The following is a 19,916-nucleotide window of genomic DNA, read 5'->3' on the forward strand; positions in this document are numbered from 1 at the left end:
ACTTTGAATCTGGCACCCAACACATAGCCCATTACAAAAAACTAAAACTAACACTAAAACTAATAAAAACTAAACTAAAACTAAGCATTTTCAAAAAATAAAAACTAAATTAAAACTAGAAAACTCACTCTAAAAACTAACTAAAACTAACTGAATCTGAAAACAAAAATTCACAACGAAATTAAAACTAAAACTAATGAAAAATCCAAAACTATTATAACCTTGGTGTGGTATTCAAACTTTTACTCAAGTAAAGGATCTGTATTATTCTTCCACCCCTGTTCTCTGTGTGGCCTTTATTGTGAAACGCTGTAACGGAAGTGGAGCGTGTTGTTGTGGTGAGCTTGATGCCGGTCCGAGCCGGACCCTGATGCGGATCCTCAGCTGCAGGCTTTTAAAAGTTGAGACACGTCTAAGGTAAAAAGCTGCTGTTTAAATCTGATGCAAACTTTGATAAATTAAAGATAAAAGGTGATCTTTGGCTCCACAAACACGCTGCAGGTAGAATAATGTCGCCGTGAAGCTAATCAGCTAATTAGCTAACTAGCAGGTTGTAAGTTGCTTCTGACTGAGCTAGCTAGCTAGCTTAGCTTAGCTCATTTTAGCTTTTCTGCTGGGTCAATAAAAACCCAAAATCTGATCAATTTAAGATTTGGATCATATGGACACCCGGTGGTATAAATAAGAGAGCTTTAACATGACGTCATAAATATGTTATATACAGTATTTTATGTATTTTCCTGCTGATTATCTTCAGAATATCCAAACTCAATTCACATGTTTTTCCTCAGAATTGTTTGATTTCCTTTAATGCATTTTTTTTGTAAATTGTCAATAATTCTGTTTGTTAATATGAGATCCTGCTGTATTAATTAACTGGGAATGTGCTCTATGTTGGAGGACAGACATCTCTACTGACGTCAATCCAAAGTTTCTACTTAAAAGAACATTTTGTCCTGTTAATTACAAACCCAGTGTTAATCTGAATTATTGTAGTAAATGTTGATTTACACATGTGAGAATTCAAGGAAACACTGGGTCAATAATAGGTGAACAGATGGTCATTTTGTGGGTAAAGTGTGACTTTAAGTTTGACAGGTTTTTGTGTTGTGTTGTGCCAATTTGTTGGTAACAAAAAATAATGTTTCACTCCTTCAAGCCTCCAGGTCAGAGCAGAAGGAAAAACTCTATTTAAATATTACATATTCACACATTTACAAGCCTCATCGACTGTTGAACAGCTGTTGGAAGGCTGTAATCAGTTCTCCTGCACATATTCACCCTAAAGTTATCCCTAAAAGGATTTTTATAAAGTCATCAGAAAAGCAGATGGGGTGCAGTCCTTTTTATTCCAACATGTCCTCTCTTACTGTCCCCCACTACTGCTCACTAAAGAACCACAAACAAGGAAGTTGGTATTAAAAATAGTGTGAATTCTGCAAGAAACCTCTTGCTTTTTCTAACTCAGACTGCTGAAACTTGTGCAGGATGAGCAGGAATTCCAGCTTACAGCCACCAATAAATAAATAAATACCTCTTTCAATAGACATGAGCATGTAACAGTATGTTCTCTCTAGCTGAAGGTCTGTATGAGCTTCTTTGTCCTACTAGAAGAAATAAAGGTGAATTCCAACGCATGCCACCATACGGTTCAGTCTGCCAGAAAAATAATGAGTCTGTCCCTAAACATGATGCAATACCAGGATGTCCTACCACACCTGGTTGCATTTTACAGCACGCCAGAAAGCTTCTCTGGCTGTTCTGAAGTGTGTTCCAACTGCATGCAGCAGTAAGGACTGTGTAAGGACATAGTAAATATAAAAACTGTGGAATGAATAGCAGTAAGGACTGTGTAAGGACAGCTGCAGGACATAGTGAATATAAAAACTGTGGAATGAATAGCAGTAAGGACTGTGTAAGGACAGCTGCAGGACATAGTAAATATAAAAACTGTGGAATGAATTGCCGCTGCACATCAGACAGTTTCCTCACTGTCTCATTTTAAATCTCTTCTTAAAACCCACCTCTTCTCGTTGGCTTTTAACACCACGTAGAGTGTTGATTTTATGATTTTTTTTTGTTTTTATTGTATTCATGCATATTTTATTTTGTGCGGGCAGTACATTTTACATTTTATTTTATTTATTTCTATCCCATTTTTAATTTATTTTATGTTATTGCATCTTACTGTTCTATTGTTTACTACATCTCTTTGTATTGTGTTATGTATTTATTGTTTGTGCAGCACTTTGGAAACCTTGTGTTTGCTAAAATTGTGCTATATAAATAAAGGGGATTGGATTGGATTGGATAATAAGAAAAATGGCATTTTGAGTGCTAAGTCATGACAAAAATACAGTAAATAAACTGCAATTCCAGAAGAATAATGAAGGAGTCGGGGGAGTTCACTCAGAGTCACAGTGTGAAATCTTTTACAACTTTTCTTGGATTTGAAGATTTGAAAATTCAGGCAACAATAACTTGGAAGAAATACTGGCAGATCATTTGTTAGCAAAGCAGCTAAAGCTACGAGGTGGTACCACGCCATGCTGGCTGTTCAGCGACGCCTCCTTCTGTTTGCTCATCTCATTTACCTTCTTCACTGCAGAGCAGTAAAACCTGCTGCTTATTAAATATTGAATCTGTGTGTTCCAGCTGCTGGTCCTCTGCTGCTGGCTGTGGTTGCACTGGGAGAACTGGTGATGGGCTGCCGGGTCGTCCGTGGGCTTCAGCGGCCTCGCTCCGCTCTGGTTACCGTGGCGATGCTCCTCGGCGTCCTGCTGGCGGCGGTCTGGGCCGAGAGCACCGACTACTACAAGCTGCTGGGAGTCAGCAGGGAGGCCTCCACCAGAGAGATCCGACAGGGCTTCAAGAAGCTGGCGCTCACCATGCACCCCGACAAGAACCCTGTGAGTTCAAAACACTCAGATACAACCTTCATCTCACCTCAAACACTCCAGATAATCATACAGAATACATAGAATCCCTGCTGAAACCCTGGAGATGCCCCTCAAACCCTGATAACTCCTGCCAGTGTATGAAACTCCCTGATCAGAGTTTTGTTTCAGGGCGACCCGTCAGCACACGAGAAGTTCCTGAAGGTGAACCGAGCCTACGAGGTTCTAAAAGACGAAGACCTACGAAAGAAATATGATAAATATGGAGAAAAGGGATTGGACGAGCAGCAGCAGGGAGGCTACGAGAGCTGGAACTTCTACCGCTACGACTTTGGTGAGTGTCCACCATAAATATCTCTCATATCTGTCATATCTGTCATATCTGTCATATGTTTGTGTTTTATTCTGTATTGAAGCCACAACAGGACATTAAAGCACTAGATTATAAAACCACAGGCTGATTTAACTCATTAAATTCTCCTTTCTCTGCAGGAATCTACGATGATGATTTGGAGATCATCACGTTGGACAGTGGAGATTTTGGTAAGAGCCACAATTTTCCCATAACACCTTTAACACGTCTTTAAAAGCAGCGAGGCTTTCTGTTCATGCTGTAAATATTCTCTTCAGTGTCATGTAAACCACCTGTTTCCTTCCAGCTGAGCACTCCATCCATACTGGAGGTGTAACCACTTAAAGATGGGAATTCTTGCAATATTTCTATGTTTTGAGACAGAAAACATGCATTTAATAACGTCTGCTGAGACTCGGGGCCCCAGACGGCACTAAAACATGACTGTGAGTGTGTGAAGCAGCAGTTAACAGGCAGACAGATGCTGATTGTTGTGTGTTTGTGTGTTTGTGTGTTTCAGAGGCAGCAGTGAACTCTGGAGAAATCTGGTTCATCAACTTTTATTTCCCACGATGTTCACACTGTCACCAGCTGGCTCCAACGGTAACACGACACCTCCAAACACAGAAACACACACAGAAACACACACAGAAACACACACAGAAACACACACAGAAACACACACAGAAACACACACAGAAACACACACAGAAACACACACAGAAACACACACAGAAACACACACAGAAACACACACAGAAACACACATAGAAACACACATAGAAACACACATATAAACACACACAGAAACACACACAGAAACACACATAGAAACACACATAGAAACACACACAGAAACACACATAGAAACACACACAGAAACACACACAGAAACACACACAGAAACACACACAGAAACACACATAGAAACACACACAGAAACACACACAGAAACACACGTAGAAACACACACAGAAACACACACAGAAACACACATAGAAACACACACAGAAACACACACAGAAACACACACAGAAACACACACAGAAACACACATAGAAACACACACAGAAACACACATAGAAACACACACAGAAACACACGTAGAAACACACATAGAAACACACGTAGAAACACACGTAGAAACACACACAGAAACACACACAGAAACACACGTAGAAACACACACAGAAACACACACAGAAACACACATAGAAACACACACAGAAACACACATAGAAACACACACAGAAACACACTGAACACTGGAAATACAACACCTTGCTGCTCTCTGTAGTCTTTATCATCCTTTATTTTCACTCTAAGATCTTTTTTTTTATTGAATCTGTCCTTTTGAGCCCCATTTCCCTTTTTGAAAATCTTTTGCCTGTTTATTTATCCACTAGAGACTCTGTTGTATATTTAGGAAGGAGGACACTGTCTTCAGTAGAACAACAGACAGGCTGGTGTTGGTCTGTTCTGCTGTCTGTCTCTCTAAATAACCTGTCTGTGTCTCAGTGGAGGGAGTTTGCCAAAGAGATGGACGGCGTGCTGAGGATCGGAGCGGTGAACTGTGGAGACAACAACCACCTCTGCAGGAGTAAAGGCATCAACAGCTACCCCAGCCTCTACATCTACAGAGCAGGACAGGTCTGCTTCATTCTACTGGTCACATGACTGGTCACATGACTGGTCACATGACTCATCACATGACTGATCACATGACTGGTCACATGACTGATCACATGACTGGTCACATGACTGGTTCAGTGAGTGGAGAGAGTTAATCAGGTTAATCAGCTGGAACATGTTAAAGTTTCCTCTCTGCTGTCGTTTCATCTGATCTTCTTCCTGTTTACAGGAGAACACTCCAACAACCTGCAGCAGGCTGTTTATTATGGAAAAAACTATAATCACTAATATTCTGGTCACTTTTTTAAAGTTTAAGATTATTTAACATGCATTCATTAAACTTTAAAAAAAAAAAAGTAATATAATTCAACTGAAAAACAAATAAAGAAATAAATGTAAAAAAAGAAAGAATATATGATCAAATAAAATATTTAATAGATAAATATATAACATTTAGAAAAAAATATGTATATATATATATATATAGAGAGAGAGAGATAAATTAGACCAGAATGAATTGCATCAAATATGTTGTAAACATTTTCTCCTAATTTAGATTTCACTGATGTGATTACTTAGAGAGCATCAGGTGTTTTTCTTTATTTACATTATAATTATGATATAATAAACTTTATTAAGTTACAGAGTGCTTATCGTGGTTGAAACAGGAATAAAAATAATTCAAGAATGTAATGTAATTAAATCAGACAAGTACTTTATCTGAAAATAAATACATTTAAAAGCTAAAAAATCCAACAAGTTACAAGGTTAAAATGAAAATAAAATACAGAAAGTGAAATGAAAGTAAATACCTTGCAGTGATAAGAATAAAACATGATGTGCTGTTATTAGTCTGGATGAATGTTGCTGCTGAATTGATTCCTCTATTGATCACATTGTTTGTTCCTGCAGAGACCAGAGAAGTTTAACGGGGAACGTTCTAAAGAGAACCTGGTCCGTTTCTCCATGAAGCTCATCACCACCACCATCACTGAGCTGTGGCAAGGTGCTCCATTATCATATTTACTCTTCATATCTCCTCTGTTGATCTTCCTCATCATCAGTTAGTGACTCTGTGGTTGTGTTTCCTGTCAGGTAACGTGTTCAGCGAGATAGAGAAAGCGTACTCGTCAGGGATTGGCTGGCTCATCACCTTCTGCTCCGACACCGGAGGTACGAATCATATATATCATAGTTTATAATATGATGGTTTATAATATGATGGTTTATAATATGATGGTTTATAATATGATGGTTTATAATATGATAGTTTATAATATGATGGTTTATAATATGATAGTTTATAATATGATGGTTTATAATATGATAGTTTATAATATGATAGTTTATAATATGATGGTTTATAATATGATGGTTTATAATATGATAGTTTATAATATGATAGTTTATAATATGATGGTTTATAATATGATGGTTTATAATATGATAGTTTATAATATGATGGTTTATAATATGATGGTTTATAATATGATAGTTTATAATATGATGGTTTATAATATGATGGTTTATAATATGATGGTTTATAATATGATAGTTTATAATATGATGGTTTATAATATGATAGTTTATAATATGATAGTTTATAATATGATGGTTTATAATATGATGGTTTATAATAGGATGGTTTATAATATCATAGTTTATAATATCATAGTTTATAATAGGATGGTTTATAATATCATAGTTTATAATATCATAGTTTATAATATGATAGTTTATAATAGGATGGTTTATAATATCATAGTTTATAATATGATAGTTTTCACCTGAGAGTTCTCCTGTATATCATCCAGTCACATGTCTGTCTACAGCTACATCTCTAAAGATTAGAATCTCATGAAAAAGTTCAATATATTTTGTCAAGCATTTCAGAAAGTGAAACTCGTATATTATATAGATTCATTACACAGAGTGAAATATTTCAAGCCTGTTTTTATTGTAATTGTAATGATTCTGGCTTACAGATAATGAAAACACAAAACTCAGTGTCTCAAAAAAATTGAATATTACATGAGCTCAATAAAATAAAAAGATATTTTAAACTCAAATGTCTTGCTCCTGAACAGAGTGTTAATTTCTCTCCATCAACACTTGGTTGGGCTCCTTCTGAATCATGAATTAGTGCATTAATACTTGGTGCATGGAGGAGATCAGCCTACAGCACCATGTTGCTCTGATAGCATCATCTGCTGTCTGGAGTCTCTCAGCTTCCTCTTGACAACAGCCCATAGACTCCTATGGGGAGTTTGTTATTGAACTTTTTCACTATATTCAAATTTTCTGAGACAGAGTTTTGGGTTTTCATTCTCTCTAAGCCAGAATCATCAAAATTACAAGAAAAACAGGCTTGAAATATTTCACTCTAAAATATTTAACTTTTTCATGCTATTCTAATATTTTGAAGTGTCCTTATATGGGCAGGTGTGTGTGCAGAACCCTGACCTGTCATGATGTCATCATGTGTCTCTCTCTCTCTCAGATTGCCTGGAGTCTAAAACCAGACAGAAGCTGGCTGGGATGTTGGTGAGAACCTAGCAGTCATATTAGTTTCCATCTCCTCTGCTAATAGTGACAGAAATTAATTAACTTAGGTAAAAAAGGCTGAGTTTTATATTGGAGAAAAGCTGCAACACTTTCAGTGAGTGAGGCTGCAGGGTAACTAGACCAGTGGTTGCTATGTGAGAGAAACACAAGTTTTATTTAGTTAATTTTTAGAAGCCTAAAGAGATATTTAGAGATCATCCATCAAACAATCCACCAAACACATGTAGAGTGGAGGAGCAGACTCTCATGAGCCCTCCAGGAGTCTGGGAGGGTAAAGAGCTGGTCCGCTGTCCCACGGACAGGACGGAAGCATTGGTCCTCCTGAATCTGAGGTTCCACAATCAGCCGAGCCTCCTTCCAGTTCCTGGAGGAGACTTCAGCTAAATGTAATTCTCAATTGAGCAGTAAATAAATGAAGAACATACTATCTAGCTTTATGGTACAATTTCATTCATAGCTTCAACTTGACTAAAACAAATGACATATAACCACTAATATCTACTAAAATCTCCATTCCCCAAATTATCTGTAATGTATGGAAAATGCTGTTTGTCAAGATTCAGATCACATTAATTTAACTTTATTAAGTCATGTTACAGAAAGTCGTGTAGTAATATTAATGTTATGGAACATTAAACAAGAAATGCTTCACTTTCTCCAGTTCTGTGTCAGCAGAACATGTGGTTATACCAGTTACTAATGTATTTACTGTGTGTGTGTGTGTGTGTGTGTGTGTGTGTGTGTGTGTGTGTGTGTGTAGGATGGTCTGGTGAAGGTGGGATGGGTTGACTGCTCCACACAGGAACCACTCTGTGACAGTTTCCAGGTGAGACTAGTGAGATATAAATATATACAGTATACAGTCAGATATTAACAAGTTTGTGTTGAATAGACTCCCATGGTTCTTCTCTGCTGTGTTCCAGTAGTAGTGTGTAACTCTGCTGTGTTCCAGTAGTAGTGTGTAACTCTGCTGTGTTCCAGTAGTAGTGTGTAACTCTCTGCTGTGTTCCAGTAGTAGTGTGTAACTCTCTGCTGTGTTTCAGTAGTAGTGTGTAACTCCTTAACTCTCTGCTGTGTTCCAGTAGTAGTGTGTAACTCTGCTGTGTTCCAGTAGTAGTGTGTAACTCTTTAACTCTCTGCTGTGTTCCAGTAGTAGTGTGTAACTCTGCTGTGTTCCAGTAGTAGTGTGTAACTCTTTAACTCTCTGCTGTGTTCCAGTAGTAGTATGTAACTCTTTAACTCTCTGCTGTGTTCCAGTAGTAGTGTGTAACTCTCTGCTGTGTCTCAGTAGTAGTGTGTAACTCTCTGCTGTGTCTCAGTAGTAGTGTGTAACTCTTTAACTCTCTGCTGTGTTCCAGTAGTAGTGTGTAACTCTTTAACTCTCTGCTGTGTTCCAGTAGTAGTATGTAACTCTTTAACTCTCTGCTGTGTTCCAGTAGTAGTGTGTAACTCTCTGCTGTGTCTCAGTAGTAGTGTGTAACTCTTTAACTCTCTGCTGTGTTCCAGTAGTAGTGTGTAACTCTTTAACTCTCTGCTGTGTTCCAGTAATAGTGTGTAACTCTTTAACTCTCTGCTGTGTTCCAGTAGTAGTGTGTAACTCTTTAACTCTCTGCTGTGTTCCAGTAATAGTGTGTAACTCTTTAACTCTCTGCTGTGTTCCAGTAGTAGTGTGTAACTCTTTAACTCTCTGCTGTGTTCCAGTAGTAGTGTGTAACTCTGCTGTGTTCCAGTAGTAGTGTGTAACTCTTTAACTCTCTGCTGTGTTCCAGTAGTAGTGTGTAACTCTCTGCTGTGTTCCAGTAGTAGTGTGTAACTCTTTAACTCTCTGCTGTGTTCCAGGTGACCACTGGAGCGACGGCTTTGTTCCCCCCTGGGAGTTCTCTGGATCAGGAAGGCAGCGTATTGGTACGACACCAAACACATTACTGTCTGTATGTTTGACAGTGTTGTACTGTCTGTAGTAATACTGTGTGGTAGTACTGCAGCACTGACTCACTGTGTGTATTTTAATACTGTATGTGTATTTGTATTTTCCAGTGGCTGAATACTTTGGACAGTCGAGAGATTTACAATCAGGCCATTAACCATCTGGCTGATCTGGAGCTGCTGACCAGCGAGAACTTCCAGGTACACACTGAATATACGTGTATATATATATATATATATATATATATATATACAACTTTGATGGTCACATCAGCCCCTAATCATGTTTATTAAATAATCATGTATATTAAGTAATCATGTATATGTATATTAATGATGTAACTGGTGGTCCCCAGAGGAAGCTGGCCCATCATCGCTGGTTGGTCAGCTTTACCTTTGGAGACAGAAGCCCCGCCTCCAACGAGTACAAGAAGCTACAAGCTCTGCTCCGAAATGACCACATACAGGTACCCGTCTGTCTGTCTGTCTGTCTGTCTGTCTGTCTGTCTGTCTGTCTCTCTCTCTGTCTGTATGTCTGCCTGTAGCTCCAGCTGTCTGTCTGTCTGTCTGTCTGTCTCTCTCTCTGTCTGTATGTCTGTCTCTCTCTCTGTCTGTCTGTCTGTCTGTCTGTCTCTCTCTCTGTCTGTATGTCTGTCTCTCTCTCTGTCTGTATGTCTGTCTCTCTCTCTGTCTGTATGTCTGCCTGTAGCTCCAGCTGTCTGTCTGTCTGTCTGTCTCTCTCTCTGTCTGTATGTCTGCCTGTAGCTCCAGCTGTCTGTCTGTCTGTCTGTCTGTCTGTTGTCTACATGTCTTTCTGGCCTGTATCTCCAGCTGTCTGTCTGCCTGTATCTCCAGCTGTCTGTCTGCCTGTATCTCCAGCTGTCTGTCTGCCTGTCTGTCTGCAGGTTGGTAGAGTGGACTGTGTAGCAGAGTCCTCCTTGTGTCGGTCTCTGTACATCCATCAGCCGTGCGTGGCCGTCTTCAAAGGACTGGGCATCCACGACTTTGAGATCCACCACGGTCAGTCACGCACTACTTTACTCTCCTTCTGTGTTCTACTGTATATTGTCTGTTGTACTATTATATTGCAGGTCAGAGTTATGCTCCTAAATCTCTTAAAATCTAGCAGATGGAGGGCCATGAAAAGTTACTAAAGTTACTAAAAAAACAAAACAAAAATCACATTTTTTTGGTGTGAGCTCTGTTGTTTTCTCCAGAAAACTAGAGACGGTAAACAATCACTTTAAGTGGCTCAATTCTGTGAAGCTTTTGCTGAATCAACTAGATTAGCTGCAGCTGTAGGTCTCTAGCTATGACAATTGGAAAAAACAACATAAGGATTATTATTTATGGTCCTCAATTATTCAGAAATTTGTCCCTATGGAACCGTAATGAATATGTTCTCATGTCAGTCTTGCTGGTTCAACCACAGCTTTCACTTCCTCCACCTCACCTGCAGCTCTGCCATGTTTTTCTATTTATTTAGATAGAAATTGTTCTGATGTTGATAGGTATAGAATATGTGTATGCCTGCTTGCTGCAACAATTATTTTCATTAATCAACCGATTGTATGGTCTATAAGATGCCAGAAAAAGAAGAGAAAAAATGTTAATTTCAATTTCCCAAATTCCAAGGTGACGTCTTTAAAAGACTTGTTCTTTCTGACCAAAGATATTCACTTTAATGTCACTGAAGTCTCAGAAAAACAGTATAAATATTTGGAGAGCACCACGTTTTTGAGGCGAATAACAGATTAGTAAAACAGTTGCCTGTTGAGTCACTGATCGATTAATTGTCTGTCTGCCTGTCTGCCTGTCTGTCTGTCTGTCTGTCTGTCTGTCTGTCTGTCTGTCTGTCTGCCTGTCTGTCTGTCTGTCTGTCTGTCTGTAGGTAAAGACGTGTTGTACAACATTGTGGGTTTTGCGAAGGACAGCGTCCGTGCTCATGTGACGACTCTGAGACCCGACAACTTTCCCTCCGACAGGAAGGAGCCCTGGCTGGTGGACTTCTTTGCCCCGGTTAGTAAATAATGACCTGATATAGAAGCTCAGCTTGAGATAATGTTCATGAGACTCAATGTCTCACCTGCAGGGACAGAAAAACCCTCCCAGCATCAGAAGTATACAGGTGGAAACTCTACGTCACTACTGATTTAACCTCAGATAGTTTAGTTCTCCACCTGTCTGACTCTCTGTTTACCTTCAGGGTGGTGATGGTGTCACACCTACAACACAAACAGCCAGTATGGGAGGAAAAACTGTCCAGTCAGAGCTGATTACTTAGATTACTTAGTTGACTTTATATCAACATTTTATGCAAACTCTAACTGAATTTCCAGAAGATTGTCAGAAGAAAAGGCTAATGAAAGTGTGTTTCCATCAGCTACTGTTTTGTGAATATTGGGAGTGCACCAGTAACAGATTCTTCAGTCCGTGCCTGTTGCACCACTGCAGAAGAAGAAGAAGACACAAAATGATGCAGTCGTCAGGAGAGCTCCAGTCAAAGCTCAAACAATAGAAAATGATGTGGGAAATGATGAAAATATTACTCTTTCTTTGTTACAGTCTCCTCATCAGTTTGCAGCACTTGAAGTGATGAAATAAAGTCTGTTTCCATTGCATTGAGTTGCATTTAGTTTCTACAGAGACCTGGCCATTCATTTGCTGCCTCCTGCAGCTTTTACTAAATGTTTCTTCATGTGTGCAGTGGTGTCCTCCGTGCCGAGCCTTACTGCCTGAACTCAGGAAAGCTTCCATCCAGTTGGCTGGACAGATGAAGTTTGGCACTCTGGACTGTACCATCCACCACAGCCTCTGCTCTATGGTGAGCACATCTGGACTCTCACAGTGATTATGAACTAGAGACTGGTACATACAGACAGGTGGATCATGTTTCATCTTTCTCTGTGTTTGGCAGTATAATATCCAGGCGTACCCCACCACAGTGATCTTTAACGGCTCCTCTGTTCATGAATATGAAGGCCAACATTCTGCTGACGGCATCCTGGAGTTCATTCAGGTAGGACTACATACAACGACATAATCATACAACATAATAAAACAATAAGCGTAGTGATTCTCACGGCTTCAACAACCTAATAAAGAGCGTCTGGCCTGTCTGTCTCTGCAGGATCTAGTCAACCCGTCTGTGGTGGTCCTGGATCCTTCCAGCTTCAGCCAGAGAGTCAAAGGTAACACCAGTTAACAGGAACTGACCGACCAGGAGCTGGTTGCACAAACACAAGCTGCTTTATCATAGGAATCATCATCAGAATCTTCAGAAGAATGTCCAGATATCACTCTCTGGTGTTTCCCTCTCATGCATGCTACACACTACAGTTGATTGATGCGTTCTTTCTTGCTAAACGTTGTCTGGTTGAGGTGAGGAGAGGTGCCTTGGTAGAGTGTGCAGGACGTGACTCTGAAACAAAGAGTCACATTGTTTTATTCCTGACCAGAAGCCTTGTTCTCCAGAGATAATTCACTGTGTTCTGGTTAAAACCAAAAGTCTCAAACCTAAAAACTGTCAGCACTTCAGCTGACAACAGAAATGTGTTCCTGCAGTCTTTAAGAATGTGTTCTCCTTTATTTAATTCACCCACCGACATGTTAGAAACAGAGCTCATAGTTCAGAAATACCCCAGAGGAAGGGTGGATGATAACAATTACAATGATTCAGCTCAAACTGTTGTAAGAGCAGTCTGTTCAAGTTCCTTAAGATATTGTTGTTAATAATGATCTCCTCTTGTCTTCTCTCAGGCCGGGCGGAGGGGCAGATCTGGGCGGTGGACTTCTACGCCCCCTGGTGCGGTCCCTGTCAGGCTCTGCTGCCAGAGTGGAGACGCATGGCCCGGGTACAACACAGCACAGACAGGACAATAATACAATATAATAATAGCAGTCCAATGTGACTAACTGGATGAATCCAGGTGCAGGGAGCTGCATATCACCAATGCTGGTCTGGTTGGTTTCTGAGAATCTACTGCAGCTACTGGTACCTTGTTTACCATGTAGCAATAAAAAATAATCTGGATTAATCTGGTTAGTCACATTGGACTGATATTATAGTGAACACTACTGTACATACTACACACACACACTGGAACAACCTGGGCTGTGTACAGGAAACCAACAGCGTCATTCTGTTTGTCTCTACATCTTCTGGGAGAAACATTCTGCAGAGAAATGAGGAAATACTGTCCTAAGGGCTCTGTACTAAGCTCAGGCCGGCAGTATTTCCCTTTTTTTGGAGGCAGCACACTAAAACACACTGAGTCCTCCAGAAGGACAACACCCCAAACATTTCAACTGATTCTGGATGTGTGAGGCTGTCAGTGAGGCTAGACATGGTGTTCACAGGAGAGATCCAGTTTGAGCAGCAGACAGAAGAGTAACTAGTGTGTCTCTCCTCCAGATGCTGTCTGGTCAGATCCTGGTTGGTTCGGTGGACTGTCAGCGGTTCCAGTCCTTCTGCCAGGGTCAGGGCGTCAGGGCCTACCCGGAGATACGCCTCTACCCCGGCAACGCCCGCCAGCCAGACCGCTACATGTAGGTACCACACTCTAAAACACTCAAATACTCAAACTGTACATACTGCTGTACATACTGGGACATGTTGTGAAACTGGTTCACCCAGACTTGGATAAGTTTAGTGTCATCTACGTACATCAGCACAGAAAAGAAGAACAGAACGCTGCTTCACACCAGTGAGCTGAAGAGTTTCCCTTGTATAGTTAGAGTTCTGATCCTGGTGCTTGTCTCCTCAGGAGTTATAACGGCTGGCACAGAGATTCACATTCACTGAAGTCATGGGCACTGAGGTGAGACACTCTCTTTAATATTTGGTCAAATAACTCAGTGGTTGTGTTGATGAGGAGTCCTTTAGTTCTGATGATTGTTTGTCTGTCCAGTTCTTTACCCCGAGCGTCCGTCGACCTGACTCCCGAGTCCTTCAGGTCTCTGGTTCTGAACGGTCAGGATCACTGGGTTCTGGACTTCTACGCCCCCTGGTGTGGACCCTGTCAACACTTCGCCCCAGAGTTTGAAGTCCTTGCTCGAGTGAGACACGTTTCTCTCTTTAAATCTTTTTATCTTCTATCTCTGCTCTGTGGTTTCCTGTGGAGAGGCTGCAGACTCTACCAGCTGCACACTGACAGACTCATAGAAGAGGGTTTCCGTGTAGTGATGTTTCTTATCAGGATGTTCTGTTTGTGTGTGTGTGTGTGTGTGTGTGTGTGTGTGTGACAGGTTCTTAAAGGGAAGGTCCGAGCGGGGAAGGTGGACTGTCAGTCTCATTATCAGACCTGTCAATCAGCTGGAATCACCGCCTACCCCACCGTCAGATTCTACCCGTACCTCGGAGCCAGGAGGGTGAGCACACACACACACACACACACACACACACACACACACACACACACACACACACACACACACACACACATTAAGGGACTCCACCAGAACATGAGATAATCCCTAACCAACCCCTGAGTGCACCAGAAGACCTTACTCTGAAATACAAAGAGTCATTGAAGAGCGAATAGAAAATAAAAACAAACTAAAACAGAATCAGAGATCCATAAAATATGAGTAAAATGTAACAGCGCCTTGTCAGAAATGTTTAATTATTTGATTTTAGAAGGACCTATCATTAAAATGTTCAGGTTTTACCAGAACAGGTGTAAACAACTTGTGGCTCCAGAGCCGCAAGTGGCTCTCTGTAACTTTAACAAAATATTATATGGACATGAATAACAGTCAACTTTTTTATTTTCATTCATCATTGTTGCAGGAAATATGAGGCTAAATATATTTTAAAAGTGACGCTATGAACACTGCTTGCAAATTACAAACATGATAAGGCTTTAAAATATGTTTCCCTGATTGAGACAGATTTTTCTTGAAGCTTGCATGTTTTAATTTAAAAGAAAAACCCAAACATATGCAGTATGAAGGAGCTGATGCCAGCTTGAGCTGAGAATTTGAAAAAAATAGTTGTAAGTGAAGCATTTAGAATGGAAGTTAATCTGAGGTTTGTTGCTCACATGGATTACTTTACAGACATTTACTGCTCTATTAGAAACACATTTAACACTGTCACATTATATGTGAGAGAAAATAATTAAATGTATAATAGGCCTCCTTTATAATAGTCTGCAGTTGATTTACAGGAAGTTAAAGTTGCAGCAGACAACCAGATATTATTAGTTATCATATTTAGACATTATAGATATTGTATTTATGCTGCATTAAAATGCTGCTTCTACATGTTTAATCTTCGACTTGAGTCGTTTTGATGTTTATTAATGCAAAGATCAGCATTCAGAGCTTTACACCAACAGAAGTATTATAATGTCAGTGAATGAAGCCTAAACCTGTACGTGTGTGTTTTACAGTATGAACACAATGGAGAATACATCAACAGCCGGGATGCAAACGTGATCGCCGACACCATCACACAGCGGCTACAGCAGCTGTCGCCACGGTTACACAACAAACAGAAGGTAAAAACACAAAGTTTAGACACAGATCAGACAGAAACAACATGGAGAATGATCACATGGTCTGTTTTCTCTCTGTAGGACGAACTCTGATAATCTGAGCCGGTGCTGCCACGACAAAGACCAGCGATCTGATTGGTCAGAGAGGGACAGAGGTTTTAATTGGTCCGGCACAGTGATTGACCAATCAGTGAACACTCCTTGAAGACGCAGCTGTAACTAACAGACTGTTACCTGCTGAATGTACTGAACTCTTCTGCCTTGTTTTTATTTGTCTTTTTATTTTGTCTCCATTGTTTGTATTTACTCTATGAAGTAAAACTGTGGGACTACTGTATACTGGACATGTTACACACACACACACACACACACACACACACACGAAGCACAATGTGACATAGTGTTGTATTTTATCGTTCATGTAGAAAGTGTTGGACCTTCAGAATAAAACGCTGTGTTTCTGTTAATAGATGTCAACTGTAACTTTAACTACAGTTTTACTTTCCACTTTTATAACTTCTATTGTTTAGGTTCAAGTTTATTGAAGAAACATCATACAGAAATGAAACAGCTAAGCCAATAATCAGCCATGAAAAACAAACTGTAACTTGTATCTTTAGTGTCATGAAAAGATAAATAGATAAATTTACCCTTCCCTCGTTGATATAAATGGGGTGGAAAACATTAGAAACACCTATCAGTATTATTTAATACAGTTCAACAAACTGCAGCCTCCAAAATGATCAGTTTTAAAAAAGACTTAACATCAAAGCATTCATGAAGGAAATATTTATTTGAATGCATACGTTTCAGCTACAGTACAGCTGCCAATGTCTTATTATATAACTAAAACACTCCTTATGGCAATGATTAACCTCTTGTTATTTTAACTGATTATAACTTTGACCAGCAGATGTCACTGCGTGCACTGAGGCAGTCTTCTGAGAAAACAGGAGCTCTGACTAATGGATTTACTCAGTAAAATGTCTAAAGTCTCAGGTTTATAATGAGTTTTAAACAGACTCAGGATATCGAGTCATCAACCTCTCTGTTCTGTGTTCATACTGTACAAGACGGATCAATACTTTACAGCAGGCTGTGGAATAAAAACAAAAAATGTATGTACGCTTTGTAAAGAAATGTGTAACACTGCAAAATTGTAATCAAAGATTTAATATGGTAAATGAGTTACTTTTAACTGACAAATTCGACCAAAAAAAAAAGATTTTGCTCTTTAGAAATATCTAAAAATATGTTTATGTAAACAAATACATACACATATGTAAAGAGAGCTATAGATAAACGAAATATGTAAATACAAATTAATAAAGTATGTGTAAACGTTGTGACTTGAAAGAAAGTATTTAAAGTTGTCTGGAGTTGTCTAACATTGCAAAATTATCATTACATTTATAAATGAAAGTCATTTAAAAATACAAAGAGACAATTGTTTTATTTTAAAAAGTTGTATTGATTTTTCTGAGATGATTAATGTGCAAAAATAACGTGATAAATCGAGAAACAAAACACAAAACAGAGACTTAAGCCCTTATTTTCTAGTAATAGCTTTTTAATGGTTTGTACTGGTTTTGTGGTTGTGTGTCTCCAGTTGGACCAGCAGGAGGCGCTGTTGCTCCTCTGTTCTCTTGTTTCTCTGGAGAAGAGTTCAACAGGAAACAGGAAGTACCTGAATCCTGTTAATAGCCAGAACTCTGACCATCACTAACATCAGACACATTTAAATGTGTCTGATGTTAGTGATGGTGAAAGAAGCTCACAGAGCATAAAGTGACTGCTGCCGCCTCTAAAGACTCTAAACCAGCAGCAGAGGGAACCTGAAACCAGTGCACACCAGTTTCACACTGAATTAGCACTAAATGTAGCATAAGAACAACATCCAAGACCAAACTGTTGTCTCTGTGCTCGTCGATGGGCCGATGGGAGGATGGACTGTGTTGAGAATTATAAAATGTTTGTTTTAATTTGTTTACAGGGACACAATTTGTGTTGTAAAGACTCTCACTGTTCCCTTTGTCTAGTTTCTATCTGATAGTTGTTCGTATGACCTCAGTCTGTGGTGATCATCATGTGGTATTTCACTCAAGACGTGGGCCAGATGGATCCAGGAACAATGACAATGTTTTGCCAAATTTCCTTTTTTTAAAAGTGGGGTTGTATGAGGTGAAATGAAGCCGTTACATCCATCTTTGCTCTGTACAAAACCACCAGACTCATCAGTTAGTCTGTTTATGTGATTGTGTGACTTTGGTGTTCTAGAGTTTTAGTTTGGTTTCACCAAAGTCAAACAATAACGCAAACAGCAGCTCCTGTGTTCTGCAATAGCAGTCCTTTGCTTAGTTTACTGCCTGCTTCTACATACTGGAAGCTGTGCAGCCTGTAGTCATCTACTGCAGCCTGTAGTCATCTACTGTAGTCATCTACTGCAGCCTGTAGTCATCTACTGCAGCCTGTAGTCATCTACTGTAGTCATCTACTGCAGCCTGTAGTCATCTACTGTAGTCATCTACTGCAGCCTGTAGTCATCTACTGCAGCCTGTAGTCATCTACTGTAGTTATCTACTGCAGCCTGTAGTCATCTACTGTAGTTATCTACTGCAGCCTGTAGTCATCTACTGCAGCCTGTAGTCATCTACTGTAGTCATCTACTGCAGCCTGTAGTCATCTACTGCAGCCTGTAGTCATCTACTGCAGCCTGTAGTCATCCACTGCAGCCTGTAGTCATCCACTGCAGCCTGTAGTCATCTACTGCAGCCTGTAGTCATCTACTGCAGCCTGTAGTCATCTACTGCAGCCTGTAGTCATCTACTGCAGACTGTAGTCATCTACTGCAGCCTGTAGTCATCCACTGCAGCCTGTAGTCATCTACTGTAGTCATCTACTGCAGCCTGTAGTCATCTACTGCAGCCTGTAGTCATCTACTGCAGCCTGTAGTCATCTACTGCAGCCTGTAGTCATCTACTGCAGCCTGTAGTCATCTACTGCAGCCTGTAGTCATCTACTGTAGTCATCTACTGCAGCCTGTAGTCATCTACTGCAGCCTGTAGTCATCTACTGCAGCCTGTAGTCATCTACTGCAGCCTGTAGTCATCTACTGCAGCCTGTAGTCATCTACTGCAGCCTGTAGTCATCTACTGTAGTCATCTACTGCAGCCTGTAGTCATCTACTGCAGCCTGTAGTCATCTACTGCAGCCTGTAGTCATCTACTGCAGCCTGTAGTCATCTACTGTAGTCATCTACTGCAGCCTGTAGTCATCTACTGCAGCCTGTAGTCATCTACTGTAGTCATCTACTGCAGCCTGTAGTCATCTACTGCAGCCTGTAGTCATCTACTGTAGTTATCTACTGCAGCCTGTAGTTATCTACTGCAGCCTGTAGTCATCTACTGCAGCCTGTAGTCATCTACTGCAGCCTGTAGTTATCTACTGCAGCCTGTAGTCATCTACTGCAGCCTGTAGTCATCTACTGCAGCCTGTAGTCATCTACTGCAGCCTGTAGTCATCTACTGCAGCCTGTAGTCATCTACTGCAGCCTGTAGTCATCTACTGCAGCCTGTAGTCATCTACTGTAGTTATCTACTGCAGCCTGTAGTCATCTACTGTAGTCATCTACTGCAGCCTGTAGTCATCTACTGCAGCCTGTAGTCATCTACTGTAGTTATCTACTGCAGCCTGTAGTCATCTACTGCAGCCTGTAGTCATCTACTGCAGCCTGTAGTCATCCACTGCAGCCTGTAGTCATCTACTGTAGTCATCTACTGCAGCCTGTAGTCATCTACTGCAGCCTGTAGTCATCTACTGTAGTCATCTACTGCAGCCTGTAGTCATCTACTGCAGCCTGTAGTCATCTACTGCAGCCTGTAGTCATCTACTGCAGCCTGTAGTCATCTACTGCAGCCTGTAGTCATCTACTGTAGTCATCTACTGCAGCCTGTAGTCATCTACTGCAGCCTGTAGTCATCTACTGTAGTCATCTACTGCAGCCTGTAGTCATCTACTGCAGCCTGTAGTCATCTACTGCAGCCT

General features: G+C 40.3%; 1 protein-coding gene across 1 annotated transcript; it reads left to right on the plus strand.

Moving 5' to 3' along the window:
- Nucleotides 1-348: 348 nt before the first annotated feature.
- dnajc10 (DnaJ (Hsp40) homolog, subfamily C, member 10) lies at nucleotides 349-16,209 on the plus strand. Its single transcript, XM_059343402.1, has 25 exons — nucleotides 349-417; nucleotides 2,656-2,909; nucleotides 3,069-3,231; nucleotides 3,390-3,440; nucleotides 3,770-3,852; nucleotides 4,768-4,899; nucleotides 5,794-5,887; nucleotides 5,977-6,054; nucleotides 7,382-7,425; nucleotides 8,207-8,272; nucleotides 9,286-9,351; nucleotides 9,484-9,573; nucleotides 9,729-9,839; nucleotides 10,278-10,392; nucleotides 11,264-11,391; nucleotides 12,080-12,196; nucleotides 12,290-12,391; nucleotides 12,503-12,563; nucleotides 13,132-13,226; nucleotides 13,787-13,920; nucleotides 14,139-14,192; nucleotides 14,283-14,430; nucleotides 14,620-14,742; nucleotides 15,768-15,875; nucleotides 15,954-16,209. The coding sequence occupies exons 2-25, from the start codon at nucleotides 2,703-2,705 to the stop codon at nucleotides 15,963-15,965; spliced, it is 2,382 nt and encodes a 793-aa protein (XP_059199385.1). The 5' UTR covers nucleotides 349-417; nucleotides 2,656-2,702; the 3' UTR covers nucleotides 15,966-16,209.
- The last annotated feature ends 3,707 nt before the right edge of the window (nucleotides 16,210-19,916 follow it).

This window comes from Centropristis striata, chromosome 10 (genome assembly GCF_030273125.1).
Source record: "Centropristis striata isolate RG_2023a ecotype Rhode Island chromosome 10, C.striata_1.0, whole genome shotgun sequence".
Taxonomy (NCBI): Eukaryota; Metazoa; Chordata; class Actinopteri; order Perciformes; family Serranidae; genus Centropristis; species Centropristis striata.

Coding starts and splice junctions, on each gene's coding strand:
- dnajc10 (XM_059343402.1), top strand. CDS start 2,703: ATGGGCTGCCGGGTCGTCCGTGGGCTTCAGCGGCCTCGCTCCGCTCTG. Junction 12,392..12,502: donor GCATCCTGGAGTTCATTCAG/GTAGGACTACAT, acceptor CTGTCTCTGCAG/GATCTAGTCAACCCGTCTGT. Junction 13,921..14,138: donor CGCCAGCCAGACCGCTACAT/GTAGGTACCACA, acceptor TTGTCTCCTCAG/GAGTTATAACGGCTGGCACA.